Source organism: Xiphophorus hellerii, chromosome 21, assembly GCF_003331165.1.
Source record: "Xiphophorus hellerii strain 12219 chromosome 21, Xiphophorus_hellerii-4.1, whole genome shotgun sequence".
NCBI lineage: Eukaryota > Metazoa > Chordata > Actinopteri > Cyprinodontiformes > Poeciliidae > Xiphophorus > Xiphophorus hellerii.
This window is the reverse complement of record NC_045692.1, coordinates 369,446-395,929: the sequence shown is the minus strand read 5'-3', so window position 1 is coordinate 395,929 and position 26,484 is coordinate 369,446. Positions and strand designations below refer to the sequence as shown.

The window sequence follows — 26,484 nt, the reverse complement described above, 5'->3', positions numbered from 1 at the left end:
ACTTTTCTATGAATAGGGGTATTGCAATTTCAATCAAGAAATTTTCAAAATAAACATCAACATTGTCTGCACACATTTCCGCAAAAATCACAGCCACAGTTTATGATTAATCACACAACCTTAGCACAGCTGTAGCTTTTCACGCATTTGCAGTGTTTTCCCAAAGTGCTCAAACTGCAGTTTGGAAATCTTGCTCAATGAGAAGCTCATGTCAAGCTTAGTCTTCCTGGAAACTTTGTAAAAAATTTAATAAGTCCAAATGTTTGCCTTCAACAAAGACAAAGGCAATTGAATCTCTCTCATATTTTCAGTTTATTGTGGTGCTTTCTGCGCATGTATACATTCCAGAACTGGCTGCATGAGATGTCAGTAGTTAGAAAATGGAGGCTGGCAGATATCAGATTTTTTTTCAGTGACCATGTGATACTTTGCCTAATCAGGCAGAAGGAGACTCAATCAAGTACAAAGACATGAACATTTCTATAATGATCTTCTGTAAAATTCAAATTTTCTGAGACACTAAATTGGGATTTTAACTGTCTTTAAGCCTTATTCTGGGCCTTTATTAAAATATCATCAAAATGACAAGAAAGGCCTAAAATATTTCTTTCTATGTGGAATGAATCTATACGAGTTTCACATGTATCTTTATGACATTCAGCTGATAGCTGGATTGTTCTGGGTTGTTTTCTTTAAAAGAGAGATTGCTCACAACTTACTGAATGCAGTTGAAACACGCATTAGCTTTAGCACTGGCAGTAACATAAACAGCTAAGAAGCTGTCTTTGGTAGTCTGAACAAGGGACATGAGAAATTCCTAAACGGCATGGCTAGAGTGTCTTTATATGGCCAGGATTCAGTGCAGATTCTCAAAATGTATTCTTAGAAATTGCTTGTTTGTTGCAGTTGCCAGTGTTCTCCAGAGTGGTCCGGGAATCTCTGCACTGTGCGTTATGATGATTGCAGGAATGGCGGACAGGACTTGTGTGTACATGGCCTATGCATTGATTCAGACCGGGTGGTATCTGGACAGGTAACTTGTTCTTAATATTTTTACCAATATAATATTTTATAGTTGCAAATGTAAATAGTTTTCAGAAATATTTGATATAAACAAAATATATACAGTATGTATGTATGTACCACCCAGATAGGAAAATATGAGTGAATGAACTCTGAAACAATGTTAAGCAGAAACATTGAATCCACATTGAAGCCTGACATTGAAACGATATTGAAAGTGGTCGGTGACTTACATGTTGAATCAACATCAGGGTTTCAACATAACTGGCACTATATCAATGTTGATTCAACCATCATCTGAATGTGGATCTACACATTTGTGTTGATTTATATTCAAAGTTAAGGAATAAATGTTGATTCATGTACACTTTTTGGTCTGATAGTTCTACATCATAACATGCCATTAAAGGTTTCTTCACTGGTGTTAAACAGGCAATTTTGTTGGCAGACGATGGGTAAACATTCGTCTGCTAATGTTTACCCATCGTAAACATTGGGTAAACAATACTTGGTCATTCATCATACTTGATGAATGACCAAGTATTCATCATGTATGATCATTCATCAAGTATGAATGACCATACTTGATTGGCTCATACTTTCCTATTCTTTGAAACATTTCTGTGCGTTTCTAAGTGGGATTTTTTAATGTGTTAAATATTGGCAGTATGTTTATTTATTTAGAGTAACCCTATCTAGATACATATGCTTTGCCACTTAAATCACATGATGATGCTTTGGTTTAGTTTTTTGTCTAATTAAAAAACAGCTCTATCTTTTGAGCAAAATTATTAGTGACTTTAGTTATTTGACAATGATTATTTTACACACCACTTAAGCTTGTAACACCTATTGGTTATGCTTTATGTGGAAGTTTTGGCATCATGGGTCTCAATTTGACTGTTTGCTTCAATAAACAGCCCAAATACCAATGCATCTGTGAGAGTGGATGGGAAGCTCCAGCTGGAAACCCAGCGTGTGTGTCTGATGTTGATGAGTGTAACCTGCCCACCAAACCCTGCTCATCCAACCCTCCTGTTCCATGTTACAACACTCAGGGTTCTTTCTACTGTGGAGCCTGTCCTGCTGGTAACACTCAAAATACTAACTCACCGTTTTTTCTGTTGGTGAACCTCTTTTGTGGTAGTGACACAAAAAATGACCCACATTTTAGATGTTTACCTTTATACTGCACTTTCAAACACGAATTGGACTGAAAATGGTGAACTAAAGAAATCCGAAAGCAAACTAAGCCATAATGAAGAATACTGGTAATACAGATAAAATGTTTCCAATTCATGGGGTTAAACAAAAGAAAATGGCATTATTTAAAAATAAATCCCATCAAGAATCACATAAGCAAGTTAATTTTGAGTTTTATGCAGGTTCACCCTTATTGAAAACAACTGAGAAAATCCCCATGTTTTACATGGTGCATACGTATTAATATGTGACCTAAATTGAAGAAAAGTTGGGATCATTTATAAAGTTGAATAAATTGAAAACCAAGTGGCTTTTAAATGGTATTTTATTCACCACAGAGTATAGATGACATAAATGTCTAAATTGAGGAACTTTAGACTTTAATGCTTAAAATGAGGACATTTCAGAGTTGATGTTTGCTATGGGTCTCATCATAGTCGTGATAAGGTTATATTTGCTGTGATGTAGCATTTCCTTTTTTTAAAAAAAAACATTTTGAAGAAGGGGCACACTGATTTCTGGGTCAGATGATTTATCGGCACCTATTTTCTTAAATTTGGAAGACTGGTGATCGGTGATCCTTGCATGTGAAGCTAATCTTATCCCCTGATCTTATCTACCTCAGCAAAGGTCTAAAAATCATCCACTGTCCTCTTCTGCTCTCCCATGTGCGAATATCAAAATGTTCTTTTTATCTTGTCAGTATTTAATACAGCTGACACAAAAACATATTCAAATATAATGATGTGCTTCTTTTTTTAAATTCAGCATATAAAATATTTTGCTCCTCAGTCATGGAAAGACAGTCGACCCTCTTGATACAAGAGAAAACTCAGGTTTTTAAGAAAATGGCCAACAAGATAGGAAAATATGAGTGAATGAACTCTGAAACAATGTTAAGCAGAAACATTGAATCCACATTGAAGCCTGACATTGAAACGATATTGAAAGTGGTCGGTGACTTACATGTTGAATCAACATCAGGGTTTCAACATAACTGGCACTATATCAATGTTGATTCAACCATCATCTGAACGTGGATCTACACATTTGTGTTGATTTATATTCAAAGTTAAGGAATAAATGTTGATTCATGTACACTTTTTGGTCTGATAGTTCTACATCATAACATGCCATTAAAGGTTTCTTCACTGGTGTTAAACAGGCAATTTTGTTGGCAGACGATGGATATCATGTCATTCAAAATTATCTTACAATACATATTTTCAAAATAAAGTGTCTACACAAACTTAAAAATGACAACATTAATATTACATTTTATTTAGGAAAATAGCCATAAATCTGTAAACACATTTGACTCCTTTTTGAACAACATTCCATCGTCCATGAAAGAACAACGTCCATGAGGTTAAGCCTTGTACTGAATGAACCAGGGAAACGGTACAAGTTGGGGTAACCCAAGTCTGACTCTGATTGGCATCACTTTGGTTCCTTGATGCCTTCCTCCTGCTCTGTTGAGTAACAAAGCCACTTTTTGACAGTATGGCTGTAGTTCATGCCTGTCAGCTTTGGGTCAAACTGCTGAGCAGCAGCAGCTGAAAAACAGAAATAAGTGATGATGTCACCGGGTTGGGCCTGTTAGAAGGATAATAAACATTTGAAAAGTTTTGAAAAACATTAAAATATTAAGTAATGTACTGGTTATAGGTCTGAGAACAAACACAAACTGTGCGGTTACCCTTGTACACTCACAGCTAAATTAATAAGGACATACTAATGAATATTCATGAATATTTATCTTAATGTTAGTTCACATATATATTCACATTTAACTGTCAAACTGCAGCACAGTGTCGCAGTTATGATGGTGCACTCATGTTCAAATGAGGCGATCAATATTTAACGTAAAGGCCTGTTTATCAGAAGACCTAAAGATAGAACTTAGGGAGTTGAAAAAATGATTTATAGTATATAAATCATTTATAGTATGATTTATAGTAGTATATATACAGTAGTGATGGGCCATCTGAAGCCAGGCTTTGAGGCGTGTACAGTAAAAAGGGGGTGTGTCAGATGAAGCTCCGCTTCGATGCTTGTGTCGTCTTGCTGAAAACCACGTGACTGACAACAAACGATGCCTCGCATTGCATGGGTCACGTGACTGCTTCATTTTGCGTGTCGGTTTTCAAAATAAAAGCGTGATGAGCCGTGCCGCTTCATGGGTTAATGTATTTGATCACGCATCAGAGGAATATTTGTTTTCAGCAGTGGCCAAAATAAAAGGAACCTTGACCAACATAGTTCATGTGTATTAATGATTTTGATGATGGGACTCATCAAAATATAATGTTTGTTACCGGTTTTCTCAATTGTTGATTATGGTGTATTTTATGACTTTTTATTTGTGTTTTTATTATGTAAAGCACTCTGAAACTGCATTGTTGCTGCAATGTGCTACACAAATAAACTTGATTGAAATGGAGCCAGCAAGAAGAAAAAATCTGACATGTGGGAAGACTTCGAGATGATCACTCACAAGATTCTTAAATAAAAATAATTAACCCCTTCACCTCCAAAATTCTCACCTTCTTGAAATTTCCACTATGTCTTTGCTCTGCAAAGATATATCAGTCTTGCACAGCAGAAACAGACTTAATGCTGTTAGAAGAGTAAAATTCTGGCCTGATGAGTAAAAATATAAGGAATCAGAGAGCCAATAAAAATCCAAGAAAAGGCTTCATTTGGCTATCATTATCTATCTATCTATCTATCTATCTATCTATAGATATATAAATAAATAAACTTCCATCGAATACCTGGTTAAATTTTCCATCAACCGCAAACATTTCCAAATAAGTTGATGATCAAATTCATTCAAAAATGTCCATATGCTGATAAAGATTCCACACAGCTAGTAATTTGTCTGTTTATCCAGTTACCAATCCAAGAATCAAAAAACTGAATCAGGGATTAGCAGGTTTAGATCACTGTTTCAGCCCACCTGCTTTGCATGTTTTAGGCGTTTCCCTTCTGCCACACCTGGATTAAATCAGTGGGCGATTAACAGCTTACTTTGATTCAACATTAACAGTTTTTTCCAACCCTGGTTCTCAAGTCAAACTGACCTGCATGTTTTCAGATTTTTTCAATTCAGCAAAACCCGGGGCGTGCTGTGGTGGCGCAGGGGGTTAGCACGCCCCACGTTTGGAGGCCTTAGTCCTCGACGCGGACGTCGCGGATTCGACTCCTGGTCCCGACGACCTTTGCCGCATGTCTTCCCCCCTCTCCTCACCCTCCTTCCTGTCTGCCTACTGTTGAAAAAATACGAGCCACTAGCGCCGCAAAAACTCTTCGGAGAAAAAAATGGAAAAAAAAAAAATTCAGCAAAACCCTGTTAATCAGCCATCAATTGAAATCATGTGTTGAATTAGGGAAATACCTAAAACTTGCAGGGCAGTGTGCCTGGAGGAACAGTGTTGAAAACACTGGATCAGATGTTGGCATTTCAATCATTAGAATTTGATCACAAAACAACATTGATTCAATGGCATCTTTTCAACATTAGTTAATTGGCTAGAATTGGATGATTGTTTGATGGTTTATTCACCATCAATCATCGATCTTAACCATAAATTCAACCTTTCTGACTATAAGTCAACGTTGGATTACCATTGCTATCTGGGCATTTATCCATTGATCATTAGTCAGTCAATAAGATCAGCCAACTTTAGATTTACTCGTTACTACATAACTTGCATCCCTACACTACGCAGAACAAGAACCTACTTTGAAACAGTCCATATCAAGTAAGTCTTGGCCCACAGGACACAACAACACTCCTGAACAGTGTTCAATGGCCTCCTATTGGCATCACGGCCTCACAAGATGGCACGGCGGATTGTGTTTACCAACAATGGTTTCTGGAAGTATTTCAAGATGCATTTAGTAATTTTAATGACACAGTCATGCCAATGAGTGTTGCAGTATCGTCTGAGGACCAGGAGACCTCAGACACCATGTGGAGATCTTCTCCCTTATGCCCACAAATACTTTTTCACTCATTTGTTGCCCCTATTCTAACTATTCTATTTCAAAAACTTTTGCTGCACTAGAGACCTTCATTGTCAGTCACAAGACAGGAAATTGGTGGGAGACATGCAAGTTAAGTCTCAGGGTCAGGAATCAAATCCAGTCAGTTGTGTTGAGTTGTCCCAACTAGACCCATGCCAAGCATCAAATCTAAAATGAGCTCATTTTGTGCATAAAATTGCAAAGCTATCACTTCCAGCACTTTATACTCTTGTAATGAATCCTTGCATGAATGTGGGGCTTGAGAATAACAAGCTTAGAATGTATTCAGCTCATCTGCATAACAGATAGGTAATTTAACCATTTGGTTGAAGTCTGTTATACCAGAGACACATCTAAAAGGTGTAGAAGAAAGACCCACAATGATTGGGGTTGAATGCCCCTACTTTAAATTCTCTGTTTGCAGTTATCCTTCCAAAAGTTTCTTCTGTTTTTGCTACCACACTAAATATCTACTTACTTTACTTAAACTTGGACAACAGTGTGTCTAAGCGTATATGTTCTTGATTTATTGTATATTTCAGGTTGGCAAGGAAATGGCTACAGCTGTCAGGATGTGGACGAATGTTTGACAAATAATGGTGGCTGCTCTACTACCCCAGTGGTCCAGTGCATGAATACTATGGGTTCATTCCACTGTGGTCCTTGCCCCCCTGGTATAACTGTAAAGTTATTGCTTTTGCAATTGTAGATTTACAGATGTACTGATTAATGAAACATGTATTGCATTCACAGATATGACAAGTAATCACTGTATATATCTGTAATAAAAAATTAAATGTGTGCACTTTTACAAAGCTGGAAATAAGCAATTAATTTTTAATGTTTTGCCTTGTATTTGTGCAGGTTATGAGGGGGATGGGAGAACATGCACACAAAGTAATATCTGCTCTTCCAACAACGGAGGATGTCATCCTCTAGCTATTTGCTCCTCCAACCCAGGTAAACAAGTGTCTCTGATTTTAGAACATTGTGTGGGATATAAAGCATGTTAAACTAGCTAAAGAGAGATGTTTCAAAATGTGTATAATTTTGTTTAAAAGTAGAGACATTTTACTGCCCATGATACACTAAATAAATTGATTTTTGTACATAAGTTATGATCAAGAATAGGGTCAGTAAAAGCTCATCAAATCTTTGTGTTATCCTTTTTTATTCTTAAACATGTACCAGGTTCAGCATTCCCTTTGTGTACATGCCCACAAGGATACACTGGCAATGGCTATGGTCCATCTGGCTGCACCCAGATAAGCAACATCTGTGAGACTAACAACCCTTGTGTCAATGGACATTGTACGGTAAGAGAGTTGCATCCTAGCTGCACATGTGCATGTTGTGCATGTTAAAATAAGTAAAGTTCTGAAGTTCAGACCTGGAGCTTCAGAGACACATAAAGACAGCTACAAAGTCGGCCTTCTATCACTTGAACATTTTCATGATTAGAGGACTAATGTCTCAGCGAGATCTAGAGAAACTCATCCATGTGTTTATTGTCAGTCGCATCAATTTCTGCAACAGTGGATGCAGAACCAAGGTTTGCCTAAAAAAAATCTATCCGGAATGCTGCTGCTGGTTTTCTGACTAAAACCAGGAAGATGGAGCACATCACCCCAGACCTAAAGTCCTAACACTGAGAGAATAGATTTTAAAATACTGTTAGTTTGTAAATCACTGAACAGCTTAGCACCACAATACATTAAAGATCTGCTGTTGTTGTATCAACCTTCCAGACTATTTAGGTCTTCAGGTTTTTGCCTACTCTGCATCAATAAAACCAGAATCAAACATAGAGAAACAGCATTCAGCTTCTATGCACCACAAATCTTGAACAAACTTCCAGAAAATTGGGAAGATGTTGGAACACTATATTCCTTTCAAATTAATTTAATTTTCAATTAACATTTGCTTAATTAATCCCACAGGGATATTAACCAACTTAACCATCTCCTGTAGAGGCCAGTATTACAGAAAAGTTGAAGAAGACTCACTGAAGACTCTGTATACTTTGATGAAAATCATGCTCAAGACGGTTTGTAATATTCTAGATGAAATATTTGAGATGTGACTGAAAATCTGTGGGTCAAAGTTGCAGAGAAAAATAACAGCCTTGATCCTGAACTGAACTTATTAAAACAAAATGAAATCCACCCCTTTTGTTTGGTGTAAGACTGCCCCTAAACTAGAGATTAAACATAAAGATAGGCATAGAAAGAATACATAATGATCTGCCTTAGTAGAAGGAGGCTGTCCACAGGAGCTGGGTGTGTCTTTGATATTAAATCAAATGTTTTACCTCCTCTGATGGAGCAGTTGACAGACTGTTTGAAGCATTGAAAGATTAGAAGACAAATGAGTGTCAGAGTAAACTCTGGTGTGTAATGGCTGTAGCTAAGTGACAACTGAGCTTATGACGCGACACACAGCTGATCGTTCAATGTACACTACTACTGAAAGAAGTCTCTCAGGGGATATTCTTAACAAAAAGTTATATCCAACAGCTCAATATTTATACTGGAGAGATGATCACAGTTACAGGTCCTGGATTACACCAATGGAAAAAAATGATATTTGTTTCATAGAATAAAACCCCAGACAGGACCTGGGGCTCCGTATAAACAGACACATAAAAATAGATTTTCCTTTCAAAACCCAGTACTAAGACAAGCATAGCTGCTCCAGTGGGGAGCTGAGACTGACAGAACACTTCCATTGGGTTGTCCATATCCGTGAAGCTAAAATAGGTGGCACTAGCTTGCATTGTTTGGGAGGTTTACAACTTCACTGCTGCAAAAAGAGGAGCTTTACTTACCTTTTTATTTTGCTCTCAGACATCAGTATCGTAGCATTAGAAGCACTGATCTAGGTGTACCTTCAAAGAAAAGCAAAAAGGAAATGTCAGAAGTATCTCCTTTCATCTCAAGTCAAGTTCCTTAAAAGGATGTGCTGATAGGCTCAGAAGCATTTTAGCATGCATGTCTGCCATCGGGTATGTATTCTGCTTCATTATAAAATACATTTACAGGTATAATGGAAATCTTTAAATTAGATTCATTATTAATTTTATTTTTGTCAATACTTTGAAATATTTTGGGGGAAAAATACCTACCTTTTTAAATATAGGCAAGTTATTCAATTAAAGAAGCATTTGCAGCTTGGTCATATCACAAGCTAGACCCCAAATTAAATGAATTAAGTCTAAAATGAAACTAAATGTAGTTTCATTCTTTAATGTCTGTGTGTTGCAGAGCACCACTTCAGCATCTGGCTACATCTGCAACTGCAACCCTGGCTGGCAAGGAATTCACTGTGATCAGAATATCAATGAATGCTTGAGCAACCCCTGTCAAAATGGAGGAACCTGCACTGACAGCATTAATGGATTCACATGTACCTGTACTGCCCAGTGGACAGGCCCATTCTGCCAGACCCCACAACAAGGTACAAAACTGGGAGGATTAAAGCGAAACTTTAAGGAATGGCATAAAAGAGAGACTGGAGGCAGAGAATATTCAAGAATAGGTTAATATATACACTGTGTGCACAATTATTATGCAAGTTCTAGTTTTGAGGATTAATTTTATTGTTGAACATCTACAGTGCTCTCTGTCAATCCAAAATGTTAATAACCTCTCAAACCTGAATATTTAAGAAAGTAAAAGTGAGATTTTGGCTTTTTTAAAACAATATTTATGTGTGCAGGATTATTATGCAACTGAATTTAAACTGAAAAGTTTCCCATCTCACTTGTTTATTGTCATCTGTTAAAGTGAGAATAACAAATATACAATTCAAAATTGACAAACATTTCTGACATTTGAAAAATAAATCAGTGACCAATATAGCCACCCTTCTTTTCAATAACAGTTATAAGTCCTCCACTCATGGAGTCTGTCAGTTTCTTGATCTGTTGACGATCAACTTTTTGTGCAGCAGCAACCACAGCCTCCCAGACACTGATCAGAGATGTGAACTGTTTAAGAAGGGCCCACAAGTTCTCAATGGGGTTTAGTTCTGGTGAGGAAGGGGGCCACTTCATTGTTCTTTCATCTTTAAGGCCTTTACTGGCCAGACACATAGTGGAGTAGTTTGATGCATGTTATGGAGCATTTTCCTGCATAAAAACCATGGTCTTCTTGAAAGATGCAGACATTTTTCTGTATCACTGCTTGAAGAAAGTGTCTTCTAAAACTGGCAGCAGGTTTGGGAGTTGATTTTGAATCCATCTTCAACCTGAAAAGGTCCAACTATTTCATCTTTAATGATGCCAGCCCATTCACCTTGCTGGCTAGGATGTACTCTCCTTGTAATTAAACACTTCTCCTCTCACTCCTTGCTTTTTCCTTTAATCCGTGTGCTTGTTTCAGCTCCTTTTGTCTTCCTTGAAGTTTATTTGTTATTTTGTAATTAAATCTCTCACATCTACCTTTTGCTTCAGCCTGTCTGCTTTAATAATACCAACCCATTATATATATATATATATATATATATATATATATATATATATATATATATATATTGTCTGTTATTACGCAATAGCCAGCCCCGCCCTTTCCTCACAAATCTCCTGGGCTGACTACTGACCAGTTCTCTGTCTAACAGGTCCGGAAAATCTCTAAGACCTGGGTATTACCCTAAGAGAGTTCCATAAGAGATAATCTATTTAAACTGGTGGCGAAAGCAATTCGTCTAGCTCTAATTACCTCCAATCCAGAAGCTACGACCCTTTGCAATTAAGAAACAATCAGCTGAGTAGCCCTCACAGCTGCATAATTCCAATAACCACTCCTGTTAACGGTAGCTCGCTTCCTAAAATATAACTCGCTCTTGGAACCGGCTAGATTAAATTTAGTGACTTAGATGTAAGTCCCAGGGTCATTATTTTTACTCACCAAAGGAAATTATGAAGCCTCCTATTTACTAGAACCATGTACATTAGTTTTACCTCAATTAAAAGAACTGAGAAATGATTAAATGACTCAATTAATTCCAATGTCCACCAACCTCATTAGAATTTTATAATATAAATTTATTAAGCAAGCTTAAGCAGGGATATGTGGCATACAAATCACTAATCAATCGTATATAATTCAAAAGCAGTGCAATAAAATCAACATGTATAATCATACTACCCTGCCTCTTTTCCCTAACCTATGCCACAAGATCTGAGATGGAATTTTAGGGAGCAGATTCGACTCACACCCAGGTGATAATGGATCTTTGGCAACAGTGACGTCCCGAGTCCTTGGTCAGAGTCTTTTATCCTTGTGAAGAAAAATCCTCCTCAGAATAGACGCAAGCAGAACGGGTCCAAATCTTTTGAAAAACCCGGCTCTTTCTCCCTCAGGGATCTTGGTCTTTTCTCCAAGTCTGTTGCATAGTTTTGAGATCGTTGAGTAGAGTCAGGACCGACGGTCAAATCAGAAACCAGGGCTGTGGTAGTCGGATCTTGTCCCTTCTTGGCGGCGCGAAGTCTCGGCTTCCCGTGGCTCTTGGGTGCGGTCCTTTTGCTCAATCTGCTTCTCCGTGTTACTTGTCTCCAACGCCGCGGACAAAGAACAGTTGGTTCCTCTTTTCAGCCCGTTTTTATACACTTCTCCACCATATGTGTGTATGGAGAGTTTTTGGTCTACGTGACTTCCTGAATATCTGCTGATTTTCATGGAAAGCCCCGACGGCCCCTCCTGTCTGCTGACTCTTGTGGAAACTCCCTTCTCTCCCCAACTTGCGACATATCCTGCCAGCCGGACCTCACCCATCCTGTTGACTTTAACGTTACTAACTTTCTCTCTTTTCTATAATTCTCATATTTTGTCTATTATAAATCATTACACCACATTCAATAATTACAACTCATTTGAATCGAGTATAAATCATTACAGCCTTAATATTCATTAACAATTAATCACATCTCTCACTTATTATAAATCATCAACCATAATCATTACATAGTTAAATCATTACAGATCATTAATCAGAAATACTTTGCAGAAAGTTATTGAGTGATTACTTATACTATTGAGTGGTTACTTATACTCATGTTACCAATTGTATTCATACATATTCAACTTAATTAACTTTTAATCAAACCACAAGATTGCTTATTTTCTCTCAGGCCTTTCTGCACCTTTTCTGCGTGTACCTGGAAAGATCTCACAACCCCATGCCAGTTTTCTTGACAATATATACTGTATATAAAGTGCCTGATGTAAGTCTGGGTTCATTTTGCAGAGTGTGGAGGCCAGCTGACTGGTCCTGCTGGTTCTTTCAGTTATCCCAACAACCCAGGTCATGATGAATATGATCACCTGGTCAGCTGTACTTGGGTGGTCCGCACTGATCCGAATAAGGTATGTTAGTGTCTGCTTAAAACTTGGATTCTTGCCATTTGGCCCATGGTCAATCAGTGACCAAGCATTTTCAACCTGACTCTGTATGCTTGGAACTCCAGCAAAGTGGGTACTGAAATAGGAGCTGCTACCACGTAACTGATAGGAGTGGAAAACTCTTCAAACTAAGTATCGCTGATTTGAGCCACACTAAGTATGTTCAATTGAAAAATGACAGTTTAACTATATATATACTCACTATGGATGAAAAGTATTTTTTGTCATTCCTCAGGTGACATTACAATATTTGAACCAAATGTAAAAATAAGACATTATTATTAGAATTTGACTTCATTCTTGAAATTGTGTGCACTCTCTTCTACAGGTTCTGCGCATCACATTTCCATTCTTTCATCTGGAGAGCAGCAGCAACTGCAACTTTGACTTTCTACAGATTCATGATGGGGATAATCCCTCTGCTTACATACTTGGAAAATACTGTGGCCAAAATAATCCTCAAGAACTTTACAGCTCCCACAATTCTTTGTACTTTTGGTTTCGTTCAGATCATTCTGTTAATGCTGGTGGCTTCACAATCGTGTGGGAGTCCAAAGACCCAGGTATTTGGAGACATTTGTTCTGAATTGGCTGAGTCAATCATTTTCAAATTTTAAGAATCATTTAAAAGCTTAACAAAAATGTTTTGACTTCTGGTGGACTTCAAACAGAAATGAAGTTGAATTCTTTGTGTCTTCTCAGTGTGTGGTGGTGATCTGACTGCTTCCTATGGCAACATAAACTCACCTGGTTACCCTGGAAACTATCCACCTGGACGAGACTGCTACTGGACAGTTTCTGTGGATCCTGGCTTGCTTATTACATTTGCATTTGGGACTCTTAGCATAGAACAGCATCCTGATTGCAACTATGATTTTCTGGAGGTACAAACAGCAAGTAAAACACACCACATTTATCTCTGGTATTCTAGAGCTTCACAACAGGTCAAAAAGGCAAATCTTGTCCAATTTCTGAATCAAATACTAAAATAACATAAACTGTTTTCTGTGGTTGTGTGCTTTTAGCTTAACCTAGCATATCTTTCAAATGCCTTGTTTATATGTTGCAGATTCGGGATGGCCTTCTATCAGAAGACCCGGTTCTTGGGAAATACTGCAATACTGCATCACCACCACCTCTTCAAACAACTGGGCCAGCTGCATGGATCCACTTTCACTCTGACTTTACAGTCTCTGACAGAGGCTTCCACATCACATACACAACATCACCTAGTAAGTACCTGGTGGCCAGAGCTGAGTAGCCAAAAATGTAATCAAGTAAGACTAGCACTACTTCAACATATTCAGAACAAGGAAAACATACTCATCCAAGCAAATACTCAACTAAGACTAAAAAGGTATTTGGTAAAAACACTACTGAAGTAAAAGGTAAAGGTAATTTCATTGATATAGCACATTTTCAGCAACAAAGCAATACAAAGTGCTTTACAGGAATTAAAAGGAAATACAAACAAAATAAAAACCAAAGAAAAGAGCAAAAGAAGAAAAAGAATCTAATGTTGATCTAAAGTATGTAAACTAGATATTTCTGCTCAGAGTTGCTAAGTATCCTCTGGTCTAATTCCATTTCTGGGTTGGAAGAACAGGAGTTTAAAAAGTATTGTTGATCCAAAGTATATAAACTAGATAAACTAGATGCTCCTATTCAGGGTTGGTAGATCAGTATAAGTAAGTATCCTCTGGTCTAATTCTTTTTCTGGGTTGGAAGAATAAGAGTCTAAAACGTAGTTGCTAAGGTAGTTTTTCTAGATTCTAAGTTTGGGTTGCTATACAAGTATAAGTATTCTCTGGACTTTCTAAGTATGCTCTAAATTTGTAAAAGTGATGAGTACTCCACAGTTTCTACTGTAAGTAATAATAAAAACTAAATGCTCCTGTTCTGGAAGATTTTTTTTTCTGTACTCTAAGTTTGTGGGGCTTTTCTGGGTTGCAGTAGTAGGAATCTCTCTGCATAATAATCTAAAAATTAATCTAGGAAGTTTAATATTGGTCTAAATAGTGAGTACAGTTTCTAAAAATAAAATAAGCTAAAGGGTGACTAAACTTATTCCTTCTCTGGGTTAAAAGTGATTACTCCGCAGTTTCTAAAAAATAAAAGGGGAATTAAATAAAAAGAGGAAAGTGAAGGCAGTGACATCACAGGGCCATGAAACCACGTTGCTCAGCCTCCCGGCAGATGTCCAATAAGATGTTATCAAGCCTTGATGTCCTTGGGAGTGCTCAGCTTCACAGCTGCATGGATAAAAGGAGGGGGTGAGGTGGGAAGGAGCGTTATGTTTGCATCTCTTCAAGGAGATTGGAAATATCCAGCCCTTTCAAGGCAACACGGGGAAAACCAATTCAGATACAGAATGTCTTAGATTGGGTAGATTATAAATTTCAATCTTCCCTAAAGTCTCTCCGATACATCTCAGTTCCCAATTATCCAAATTAGTGTGGCCGTTCCACTGAACCGAAACTAGCAACTTCTCCAAGATCATGCAAGGGCAGGAAGGGAGCAGAGGAAAAAAGCATGGATGGATGACGACAACACACAGACAAAAATAAAAATTATTTGCAAATTCTGGTATTTTGAAGACTAAAAGAAAAAAAATATTTTTTTTTATGTAAAACTAATGGAAATATTAGTTGGTAATGTTACCACAGAGTAAGGTGCTTCCAGTGATAATATGTAGTTTTACTGTATCTTTTTAATCTCCAAAATCTACAGATAGATAACATTAGAACAACAAAGCTTGTTTACAAACAAAATGTCTCCCTTTAACATGAACTGTATGTCTCTGTTTCATGTAATTTTGGTTGAAACATGATTGTTCAATCAGTAAAGCTACTCACAGAGGGTAGTTGCCACAAATCTGGTAGTGGGTAGCAATACTTCATCATTACTCAAGTAAAAGTAAAATGTACAGTGTAATAAAGCTACTTCTAAAAGCACACTTTTACCAAAAAGTTACTCAAGTATATAGCTAGTTACCACCGACCTCTGCTGATGACCCAAACATAAAAGTGTAAAAGTAAATACTGGTTACTATAAAAGGTCTCATCTGTTACCATGATAGTACAGTTTAGCAAGATGTAGTCTAGGCTGGTTCTTTACAGCTCAGTATCAGGTTAACTGAATATCATTCTATCCATCTATCCAATCTATGTGCCTTTTATGCCATCTAAACATTTCCAAGGTGCTAAGTTACAAATCATAAAATGTTCTGTAAACTCAGAAATGTAAGGATTTGGTTTTCTCTGTGTTGATTTGACTTTTTCTGTGTGTTTATTTTGGGTTTCTGTGTCTTTTGAGTCTCCGTGTTGTCCTATCTACCCCTTGATTGTTCCCAGGTGTGTCTCGTTCCTTGATTACTCTCTGTGTATTTATTGCCACTTGTGTTTCTGTCTTTGTCGGGTCCTTGTCGTACCAGTCTGTTGATTCTGTCTTGTTCCTTTTGGTTTTTGTTTGTTACCAGTGCTACCTGGTAGAGCCTTTCCGCTCTAGCTGTGCTGCCTGGATTTTGAGATTATTTGCGCATTCTTCTCCATTAATCCGTCATCATTTCTCTCAGCTACTGGGTCCACTGCATCTGCCTCACCACCTCAGACCGCAGTTTCATGACAGAAAAAGCTGCATCTGCGTTAAAAAAAAGTCAAAATAACTTGCCTTAAATTTTTTGAGTCATGAAGAATTAGTTGAATTTTTTGTTACTACGTTCACTGTAGTACATTGAACATAGTACAGTGGACTATGTTTAGTGTACTAGAGCCAATAATGGAATGGAATAAACGATTTAAATTGAATGTATTAATACCAGAGTTACAGCAACTGGACTTGATAAAGTGCTTTACAAGTGTATGACTAATTGTACTAAATGTTTTTTATTTTCTTTTAAGGTGATCCTGGCTGTGGTGGTACATTCACTGACAGTGAGGGGATCCTAATATCTCCCAACTGGCCAAACAACTATGCCCACAACCGACAGTGTATTTATTTGATCACATTGCCTCCAGGTGAACAGGTGGCCCTCAACTTCACTAACATTGATCTGGAGAATCATAGTGATTGCTCTTTTGACTATGTGGAGGTAAGACTTATTAACTATACTTAAATTTCCAGTTTGAATCATTTGTGAGATTATTTTTAGTCAAATTATTTTACCTTTTATGCAAAATCTGAATTATTAGGCACATCCAGAGCTTTCCTCAATAGTTTGACGTAGGTTGAGACCTTCATCAGTGACCTGGTAATTTGCTGTCTGTAGTGTTCCATTTGGACACCTTTTCTTTTGACTGGAGTCAAACAGTAAATACATAATTTGCAACATATGGTATATATTCTGAAAACTAAGCACATACAAACAGGAACTTAAGCTTGACCTCTTTTAAAAGCACTCGAGCCCTCAGAGTCAGTGTCCAAGTAACGGTGGGCTCCAGAGTCTTCAAGACGGCAAGATAACTTTTAGTTCCACAACAGGGTAATGTTACATATATATATATATATATATATATATATATATATATATATATATATATATACATATATATATATATACAGTACAGACCAAAAGTTTGGACACACTTTCTCATTGAATTCAATGAGAAGGTGTGTCCAAACATTTGGTCTGAACCAAATGTTTGGACACAGTATACAGTACAGACCAAACTTTTGGTCTGTACTGTATATATATATATATATTATATATATATATATACATAACAGCAGGGTGCAAGATACTGGCAGGGAAAGCGTACATGGAACGACATAACCAAGTTGCAGGCATAGTGTACAGAAACATCTGTGCAGAATATGGACTGGAAACCCCGAGATCAAAGTGGGAAACACCCCCAAAGGTGGCGGAGAACGCCAGAGCTAAGATCCTGTGGGACTTCCAGATCCAGACAGACAAAATGGTAATGGCGAACCAACCAGACATTGTCGTAGTGGATAAACAACAGAGGAAAGCCGTTGTGATAGATGTAGCAATACCAAGCGACTGCAACATCAGGAAAAAGGAGCACGAGAAACTAGAGAAATACCAGGGCCTCAGGGAGGAACTGGAGAGGGCCTGGAAGGTGAAGACCACAGTGGTGCCTGTGGTCATCGGGGCCCTCGGGGCAGTCACCCCCTAACTGGACCAATGGCTACAACAGATCCCAGGAACAACATCAGACATCTCAGTCCAGAAATGTGCAGTCCTTGGCACAGCCAAGATACTGCGCAGAACCCTCAAGCTCCCAGGCCTCTGGTAGAGGACCCGAGCTCAGAGGATAAGAACCACCCGCGGTGGGTGAGAAGGGAATTTTTTTTTTTTTTTTATATATATATTATTTCTGTTCTAAGAAACAGCACAATCAAAGTTAAAAAAGTAATAAACAATAATGTGCGCAAAAGCATAAGCATCATGTTATAATATTATTAATCAAAAACATACCGAAACTGTTGTCTTGATTCTTTCATGCATGTTTGAGAAATCCCTCTATTTTCCGTGGCAACCATTCAGCTGTGGCTGAAATTCCTGGGTGGACCTAGCGCCGCCTTCGAGACACAGCTTGGAGCTGTAGTTTCCAACTGTTGCATAGCCCCTCTCCCCCTGTCAGTCTCCTACTCAAGTCCTTCAGACTAGTCATGGTACTGCTCCTTCAACAACATAGTTTGATTTGATCTCTCATGACTTTTCAGAAGTTCAGGTTATGTAGGAGGGTTCAGGCTCTATAGATGGACACGGTCATAGGTGAGGTATCTGATAATGTCATAGACCAGAGGTTCTCAAATCCAGACCTCGAGGGCCAGTGTCCTGCAACTTTTAGATGTGTCCCTAGTTCAACAATGTCATAGTTGAATTACCTCCTATGTTCAGTCAAGTTCTCCAGATTTCTGCTAATGAGCTGACCTTCATTTTTTGCAAAGTAATTTAACTTATATTGAATCTTCTATGATCATACTGTTATGGATATGATAACTATTTTCTCTATATACAAAATGCCTCACCAAATGTCTCGGGTTACACTGTGAGCTTCACTATCTTCACCTTATGTTTGTTTACTATTTCATGGCGGAACGATCGTGCCTTGGCGTCATCCATACCATCTTGGACAACAAATCCTGTTATAGTTTACTTAATGTTTTAAAGTGAGCTGAATCATCATGGGATGTGGGCAGTTGATATGCTGAGCCTTATTTTGTTACCTGCCTGAATTAAAATTGAGTGTTTTTTATCTCCAGCATTTGTCTTCTTTTTTTTTTAGGTTCGTGACGGGAGGATGGAGACTGATCCACTGATAGGGAAATATTGTGGGAGCACCCTGCCATCTCCGATTCGCTCGTCCTCCAACTCTCTCTGGATCCGTTTTAAGTCTGACAGTTCAGTCAGCCGTGCTGGTTTCAGGGCTGCCTACAGTGTTGGTGAGATTTTATACATAACAAAGCGAATGGTATTTTGTGTTTGGATAATAACCATAACAATAGAGACATGAAGGAATTGCAAGGTTTTAACAAACTGAGGCAAACCTTGCTATAAAGAAACTGTTTTGAAGTGCCTTGAAGAAAAGGACTCCTTGGTCCTTTGGGGGCCTTGTGTGAGCAATGATGCATGATGGAGTCAAATATATCATGAGAGGTCTTGATGCTACCAAATTGGGCTGCCATCAAGCAAGGAAGAACTGCTGTACAATGGACACCTGCCTACTCTCAGCTCAGTTTTCATGGATTGCCCTAATCACAGATATTTCTGTGGTACATGACTTGAGATGAAAATATGCCTATTCACAGATTGTTTTTGGAGGATATTGGAAATATTTCAAAGAATGAGAGAAACTGAAATACCTAGGTCCAATGATTCTTGACATTCGAACATTCTATATCTATATACACTGCCTGGCCAAAAAAAAGTCGCCACCTGGATTTAACTAAGCAAATAGGTACACGCCTCCTATTGGATAAGTACTGCATAGGCGATTATCTTTCAGCTGGCAACAAGTTATTTAACCCCAGCTGATGCAATGAGTAACTCCTCATTTCTTAAACAACCATGGCAAAAGACACATCCTGTGGTCGTGGAAAAGACGTTAGTCTGTTTAAGAAGGGTCAAATCATTGGCATGCATCAAGCAGAGAAAACATCTAAGGAGATTGCAGAAACTACTAGAATTGGGTTAAGAACTGTCCAACGCATCATTAAAAACTGGAAGGATGGTGGGGAACCATCGTCTTCCAGGAAGAAATGTGGTCGGGAAAAAAATCCTGAATGATCGTGATCGGCGATTACTTAAACGTTTGGTCAAATCAAATCGAAGAAAAACAACAGCAGAACTCAGGAGTATGTTTAATTGTGAACGCAAAAGCATTTCCACACGCACAATGCGAAGGGAACTCAAGGGGTTGGGATTGAACAGCTGTGTAGCCGTAAGAAAACCTCTAATCAGTAAGGCTAACCAGAAAAAAAGGCTTCAGTTTGCTAGGGAGCATAAAGATTGGACTCTGGAGGAATGGAAGAGGGTCATGTGGTCTGATGAGTCCAGATTTACCCTGTTCCAGAGTGATGGGCGCATCAGGGTAAGAAGAGAGGCAGGTGAAGTGATGCACCCATCATGCCTAGTGCCTACTGTACAAGCCTGTGGGGGCAGTGCTATGATCTGGGGTTGCTGCAGTTGGTCAGGTCTAGGTTCAGCAACATTGTGTGCCCAAAGAATGAGGTCAGCTGACTACCTGAATATACTGAATGACCAGGTTATTCCATCAATGGATTTTGTCTTCCCAAATGGAACGAGCATATTCCAAGATGACAATGCCAGGATTCATCGGGCTCACATTGTGAAAGAGTGGTTCAGGGAGCATGAGACATCTTTTTCACACATGGATTGGCCACCACAGAGTCCAGACCTTAACCCCATTGAGAATCTTTGGGATGTGCTGGAGAAGGCTTTGCGCAGTGTTCAGACTCTCCCATCATCAATACAAGATCTTGGTGAAAGATTAATGCAACACTGGATGGAAATAAATCTTGTGACACTGCAGAAGCTTATTGAAACAATGCCACAGCGAATGCGGGCTGTAATCAAAGCTAAAGGCGGTCCAACAAAATATTAGAGAGTGTGACCATTTTTTGGTGGCGACTTTTTTTTTGGCCAGGCAGTGTATATACAGTGTGTGTATATATATATATATATATATGTGTGTGTGTGTGTGTGCGTGTGTGTGTGCATCTATCCATGCGTCCCTTTAACCAGAGGGAGACTGGTCTTGGGGTAGCAACCTAAGTCAGGAGGCCCAGACTTCCCTCTCTCCAATTCTTCAGTCACAATACTTAGTCCTGCCAATGTCCCTATCAGATTCAAGTCAGGCTCTGGCTCCAAAATGTTAATACTTATTCCACCCAGACCACTACATGTATATGAATATTGTTCTTTTTTTTCACTTTTCCTAGCTTGTGGAGGTACCCTTTCTGGAAATGGAGAGTTCCGGTCTCCATACCACCCAAATCCCTATCCTCACAACAAAGTCTGTGAGTGGGTCATCAACCAACAAGAGGGCTACGTGGTCACATTAAATTTTCTGTCGTTTGATGTTGAAGGAGGCTCTTGCAGATTTGACTTTGTTGAGGTGAAGTATTTCAGTTGACTTCATCAATTCATTAATACATGACATCCATTTATATGACATAAGAAAAATGGGTGCACAAATCATCATGGAAATGAATTTGATTCTGTTTCTTCATTGGTTTGTGTAAATAGGAAAACAAAGAGGATGAACAGCTATGTTGTAAGCCACTTGAATTACCATCAGCACATCTTAAATTTTGGTATACTCAAGGTTTGCAAGAAAATATGAAATCTCTTTTTCTAAGTTCATGGCTGTTTTCTAACATCACAAATGGCCATATGCATATAATGTAATATTTAGCATTTAGTATAATAAAAACAGGTGTTATGATGCCCATGTTTCACAAATGACAGTTGGACCTTAAGTATTAAGCAGCTGGGTAAAGCTGATTCAGTCTCTGTGCTTATTCTGCTATGTATTGTATTTGATGAATTTCTAAAATTTTGGAGTTGAAGTTTTTGTTCACCTGGTTTCTCCTCTTATGTTACTTTGGTTTCTATTTAGGCTAGTTCTTCTTGATCACAGTGTACTAATTTACTTCCTGTATCAGAGCCTCATCATCTTTGTAAGTTGTCTCATTCCTATGTTCTGCTTAATGATCCTATAGTTTTCTTCTGCCGTTCTTCTGTTGTTTTACCCTGGCTGTTGCCTTCCATATTATTCCACATGATTCTAATCTTGCCTACAGCACAGTCTGGGCTTTCTCCCATTTAAGTAGAATTTAAACTGTTCCAGTCAAAGAACAGAAGTTGTGAATGATGATGTGCTGTTTTAGAATTGAAGTCTGCCCGTAGTTTTATAGATGGCAGGAGGAAGGAGGAAGTGAATTGAAGCCATTCAGTCCATGTTGACCATGCTTCCAAATATTGAATTAATATTAACAACCGCCTCGTTTGGATCAGCACTTCTCTTTTTGCAGTGTCGGATGTTTGTTTACCCCGCAGTAAGCTTCATAGCGTCAAACTGATGCATTACATACTTCATGGGAAAACGTGAAGTATGCATTTCACATTTACCTGTGAACACAGTCCACTACTCCAGGAAGCAATCCTTTCTCAAAAGTCGAGGGTTTTGTACCTGTGGCACATCTAAAAACTGTAGGTCTGCGGCCCTCGAGGACTGGAGTTTGAGACCCCTGGTCTAGACCCTCTGAATGAGGCGAAGCGTAGAGCAAGACTACTGTTGTCTAGCTGTTACTCCCCATTTAATTCCCCTAGATGTGCCCGTCTTTGTTTCTCTGTTGCTTTGCTTGTTTGCATTCATTGCTTTGTTTTAGTCTGTGGTTTGAGTTCTCCCTTCCAGGGCCGTGCAGAGACCTTTGGAGGGTTAGACGCTCAAAGTTAAAAAGGGGCACACTGAACAAGATTTTAAAACTAACAGTATCTTAAAACACCATAGCAACAACCCATTTTAATCAAGAATCTAATATTTAATCGGATCATACTAACATTGCCATCATGTGTGGACAATGCAAAGCAAACTTAGTGTTTTCCCTGATAGTTATAATGTTTCTGTTTCTGGTGCTGACAGCTGGAGGGCTGTGTTGATCTGAGACTGTAGTTGTTAAACAGACCAGAGGAGAAAAGTTTGCTGGTTATGAAGTCTGTTATGAAATAAGCAAATTTGCTGCTATTTACTAAATAAACTCTCATATTTGGCTGTTTAATCTCCATAACAACAAGGCTGTAGACTGCTTTAAAGATCAAACAAGCTCATAGGGGTTAACTCTATATTATTTTTCTATGTTGGCATATCTGAGATCTAGAATTGTAAGACAGAGATATCAAGGCAAATAAAACTCAGTAGCTACCAGTAGGCCCCTGAGGGCCCCAATAAATGTTTGAATTGTAACACAGATTATAGATCTAAAACTTTATCATTCATTTCTTGAGAATGGCAATGCTATTAAATTTGATTTAATATGTTCATTGGTTCATTAGTGTAAATACATCCTAAATGTATTTACATCCTAAATGTAAATACTGTACATGTAGGATTTACTTAGGAAGTTTAATTTGTAAAAGTGCAAAGAATCATCTTGATAGTTTGATTGTTGTTTTACCATGGCTACAATATGGTGCTATCTGTGATCTGTGTTTGAGCTTGGTTGGTTCACAAATACACAACAGGAAATAATAGCCAATAATCTGATTGATGCACTAAATGTATATTTAAACACTGTTAGTGATAATGATGTTCTTAGTAGGAAGGCAAGGGGAGGTAGAGAAGAGGATATGGGGGGGCTAAATCAGATCCTGCCTAATGCTGTGTCCACAACGAATGCGTTTCCCACACCAAGAATGTGTCTGATGCTTCAAGTTGGACACGTGTGCACATTTATGACATTTATGACATTTATTCACACCAATGGAAGATTGGAAAAACGTTGCCTTTCGAGTTCTGCTGAAACATTCAGATGGTAGGGTCAGAGTTTGGCATCAACAACATGAAAGCACAAATCTATCCTGCCTTGTATCAATGGTTCAGGCTGGTGATGGTGAAAATGGGGGATATTTTCCTGGCACACTTTGGGGCCATTAGTACCAATTGAGCACCATGTCAACACCACAGCTTACCTGAGTATTATTCCTGACCATGTCCATCCTTTTATGACCACAATGCACCCACCTTCCAGCAGGATAACACGTCAGGTCACAAAGCATGAATCATCTCAGACTGGTTTCTTGAACATGACAATGAGTTCACTGAACTCAAATGGCCTCCACAGTCACCAGATCTCAATCCAATAGAGAACCTTTGGGATGTGGTGGAACAGGAGATTCGCATCATGGATGTGCAGCCGACGAATCTGCAGCAACTGCATGATGCTATCATGTCAATATGGACCAAACTCTCTGAGGAATGTTTCCAGTACCTTGTTAAATCTATGCCATGAAGGATTAAGGCAGTTCTGAAGGCAAAAGGGGGTCCAACCCAGTACTAGCAAGGTGTACCTAATAGAGTGGCCGGTAAGTGTAGACTTTGAATGTAAACCAGACACTCATGATGCTCAATCTGTATTTGGTCTGAACGCAGCATAAGACCCCATATTACCTTAGGCTGGCCCTGCATGAAGAGCTGGAGCCACTGTACTGTGTATGTCTCTGCTGGATGCCAGGGACCAATAGGAAGATTGAATTTATAAGGCACTATCAGGGACAGACCTGCAGACGAGGCTTTGCTGTATCGTGACTGTTGAGCCACAGAGGCTGTTTTGGCTGCCTTGGTTTTATGGGGTGGGTTTTTCACATCGCCGCTCTTCATTGTTAGACTTTTGTGCTGGTTAATGCACAAAAGGTTAATTTACAGGTCCACTCGCCTGCCACTGCTGAAATCTGACTGGAGCAGCAGAAGCTAGGTAGAAAAGGCATTTGATATGACGCAGTTTGAGGTATTGTGGCAACGCAAAACTAGAGGATGTTGCAAGTTGTCCGCTTTGGCACAGAGCTGCATGGACGGTCCACCGGCCACTGGCCCACTAAGAAACCCATCCGGTAGCCCCATATGCCAGTTCAACCCTGCTTTTGGGACATCTTGATTTATTTAATTGTGGCATGGACTTGGCATGTGCCTTTTCCCTTCCATTGATTAGCTAATTCAGCTTGAAGCAATATTTGTTTATTTCAAATACTTTACATTTTGTAAAAGTTTTCAAATTTATCATGCCTACATTTGAGGTCTTCCATTGAACACAAAAAATACCAGTATATCTATATAAAGACACAAAATACTTTCAGTGTCAACATCACTTTTGTTTGTTTAAACTTTTCTTTATAATATTTGTAAAGCTTGGGTAAGATCTTTAAAGTATTGTTTGTGTAATGATTATGACTTTGGTGTTCTTTTTCTATGAAAATGATAATTGCCAAGGTGATGGACAGAAGTCAAAAACTATCTCTCTTTTTAGGTCAGGGATGGACCCTCACCTAGCTCTACCCTGCTGGGGAAATTTTGTGGTGACCAGATTCCTCCCAGGCTCCAGTCAACACAGAAATCTATGTACATCCAGTTCAGCACAGACTCCTCTGTCAACAACCATGGCTTTGAAGCAACATATGACTCTGCCATTGAGGGTGGGAGGAATATTTTTTATTTATCAGAGTCCTAAATGACTATGCTCATTGGTCAGACAAGCAGAAGAAGTATACTGATGTAAACCGAGTTAGTTTTGTAGAGGAATATAATTATATTAATAGTTAAAAAATATGTAAATATTAAATTCCTCCATAGTTTCATATCTAAAATACTATTTCTATACAGGAATTTTTCTGGGCACCTTGTTTCCCTCCAATGGGTAAAAGAAGGCATGCTTTTCTAACTGGCTAATTGGTCTTAATTGACAATTAACCCTCCTGTTATGTTGCGGGTCAAATTGACCCATTTTAAAGTTAACTTTTTTTTTTTAATAGTTGGAAGTATTTTTTCTGCATGAAACTTTTATTTGTCTTAATAGGTGCACTTTACATATAAACTGAAAATAGTTCATTTTACGCATTTCCAACCCAACCTGGGTCTACATTTTATATAGATACTGTTCGGATCAATTTGACTTGGCAGTCAAGTTGAAAGGTAAAAAAGGTAAAAAAAAAAAAAAAGTCCAATTCTATTTATTTCCTTGCAGCTATGAGACATATTTAAAAACACACACACACCACACACATACATGCACAACACCACAAGTCCACTGTCTCACTTTACTTCACTAGGAAACTGCGAGAAAGCAGGTGTTTATACAACTTTTGATGGGAACCTTTTCTGTTCCTGTGGACAAACTCCATCCACTCTGAGTGACACTCAGCAGAAGTGATGGGAAAACATAAATACTCTGCATGACTCATTAGTCTTGATTTTAATCAGCGGGTCAATTTGACCCTGAACAGTATGCATATTTCAAGTTCAACTATAAAGATCACCCATTGAAAAAAAAAATTCAAATGTAATAAAAAAATTGACTAAAGATCAATTTCAAGGATAATTACTGTTTATTTGTGTCTAGGTTTTTTCAGTGGACATAAAAAAATGTAAATTACATTTTTTATGTCCAAATGAGTAAATGAGTAGGTTGTCGTCATTGATTCTTTATTTGTGAGAAATAAAAAACCCCATCATTGCACAAATATTGATTGAAATTGTTAGTATTTGAGTTAATAATCAGATACAAAAATGTTTTTGAGGAATTTTTTGGTTTCTGACACTATTGCATGATGAAACACTCCACGGGT

General features: G+C 38.3%; 1 protein-coding gene across 2 annotated transcripts in view; it reads left to right on the top strand.

The window, feature by feature from the left end:
* Positions 1 to 26,484, top strand: part of cubn (cubilin (intrinsic factor-cobalamin receptor)) — a 103,085-nt gene that overhangs the window by 5,768 nt on the left and 70,833 nt on the right. For both annotated transcript variants that reach the window (XM_032552163.1, XM_032552162.1), the window contains exons 7-20: positions 907 to 1,033; positions 1,944 to 2,112; positions 6,801 to 6,932; positions 7,123 to 7,218; positions 7,450 to 7,574; positions 9,522 to 9,714; positions 12,505 to 12,623; positions 12,988 to 13,222; positions 13,362 to 13,543; positions 13,729 to 13,891; positions 16,559 to 16,749; positions 18,911 to 19,067; positions 21,087 to 21,262; positions 25,170 to 25,335. In XM_032552163.1, the coding sequence (XP_032408054.1) occupies positions 907 to 1,033; positions 1,944 to 2,112; positions 6,801 to 6,932; positions 7,123 to 7,218; positions 7,450 to 7,574; positions 9,522 to 9,714; positions 12,505 to 12,623; positions 12,988 to 13,222; positions 13,362 to 13,543; positions 13,729 to 13,891; positions 16,559 to 16,749; positions 18,911 to 19,067; positions 21,087 to 21,262; positions 25,170 to 25,335 (2,231 nt within the window). The remainder of the gene's footprint in view (positions 1 to 906; positions 1,034 to 1,943; positions 2,113 to 6,800; positions 6,933 to 7,122; positions 7,219 to 7,449; positions 7,575 to 9,521; positions 9,715 to 12,504; positions 12,624 to 12,987; positions 13,223 to 13,361; positions 13,544 to 13,728; positions 13,892 to 16,558; positions 16,750 to 18,910; positions 19,068 to 21,086; positions 21,263 to 25,169; positions 25,336 to 26,484) is intronic.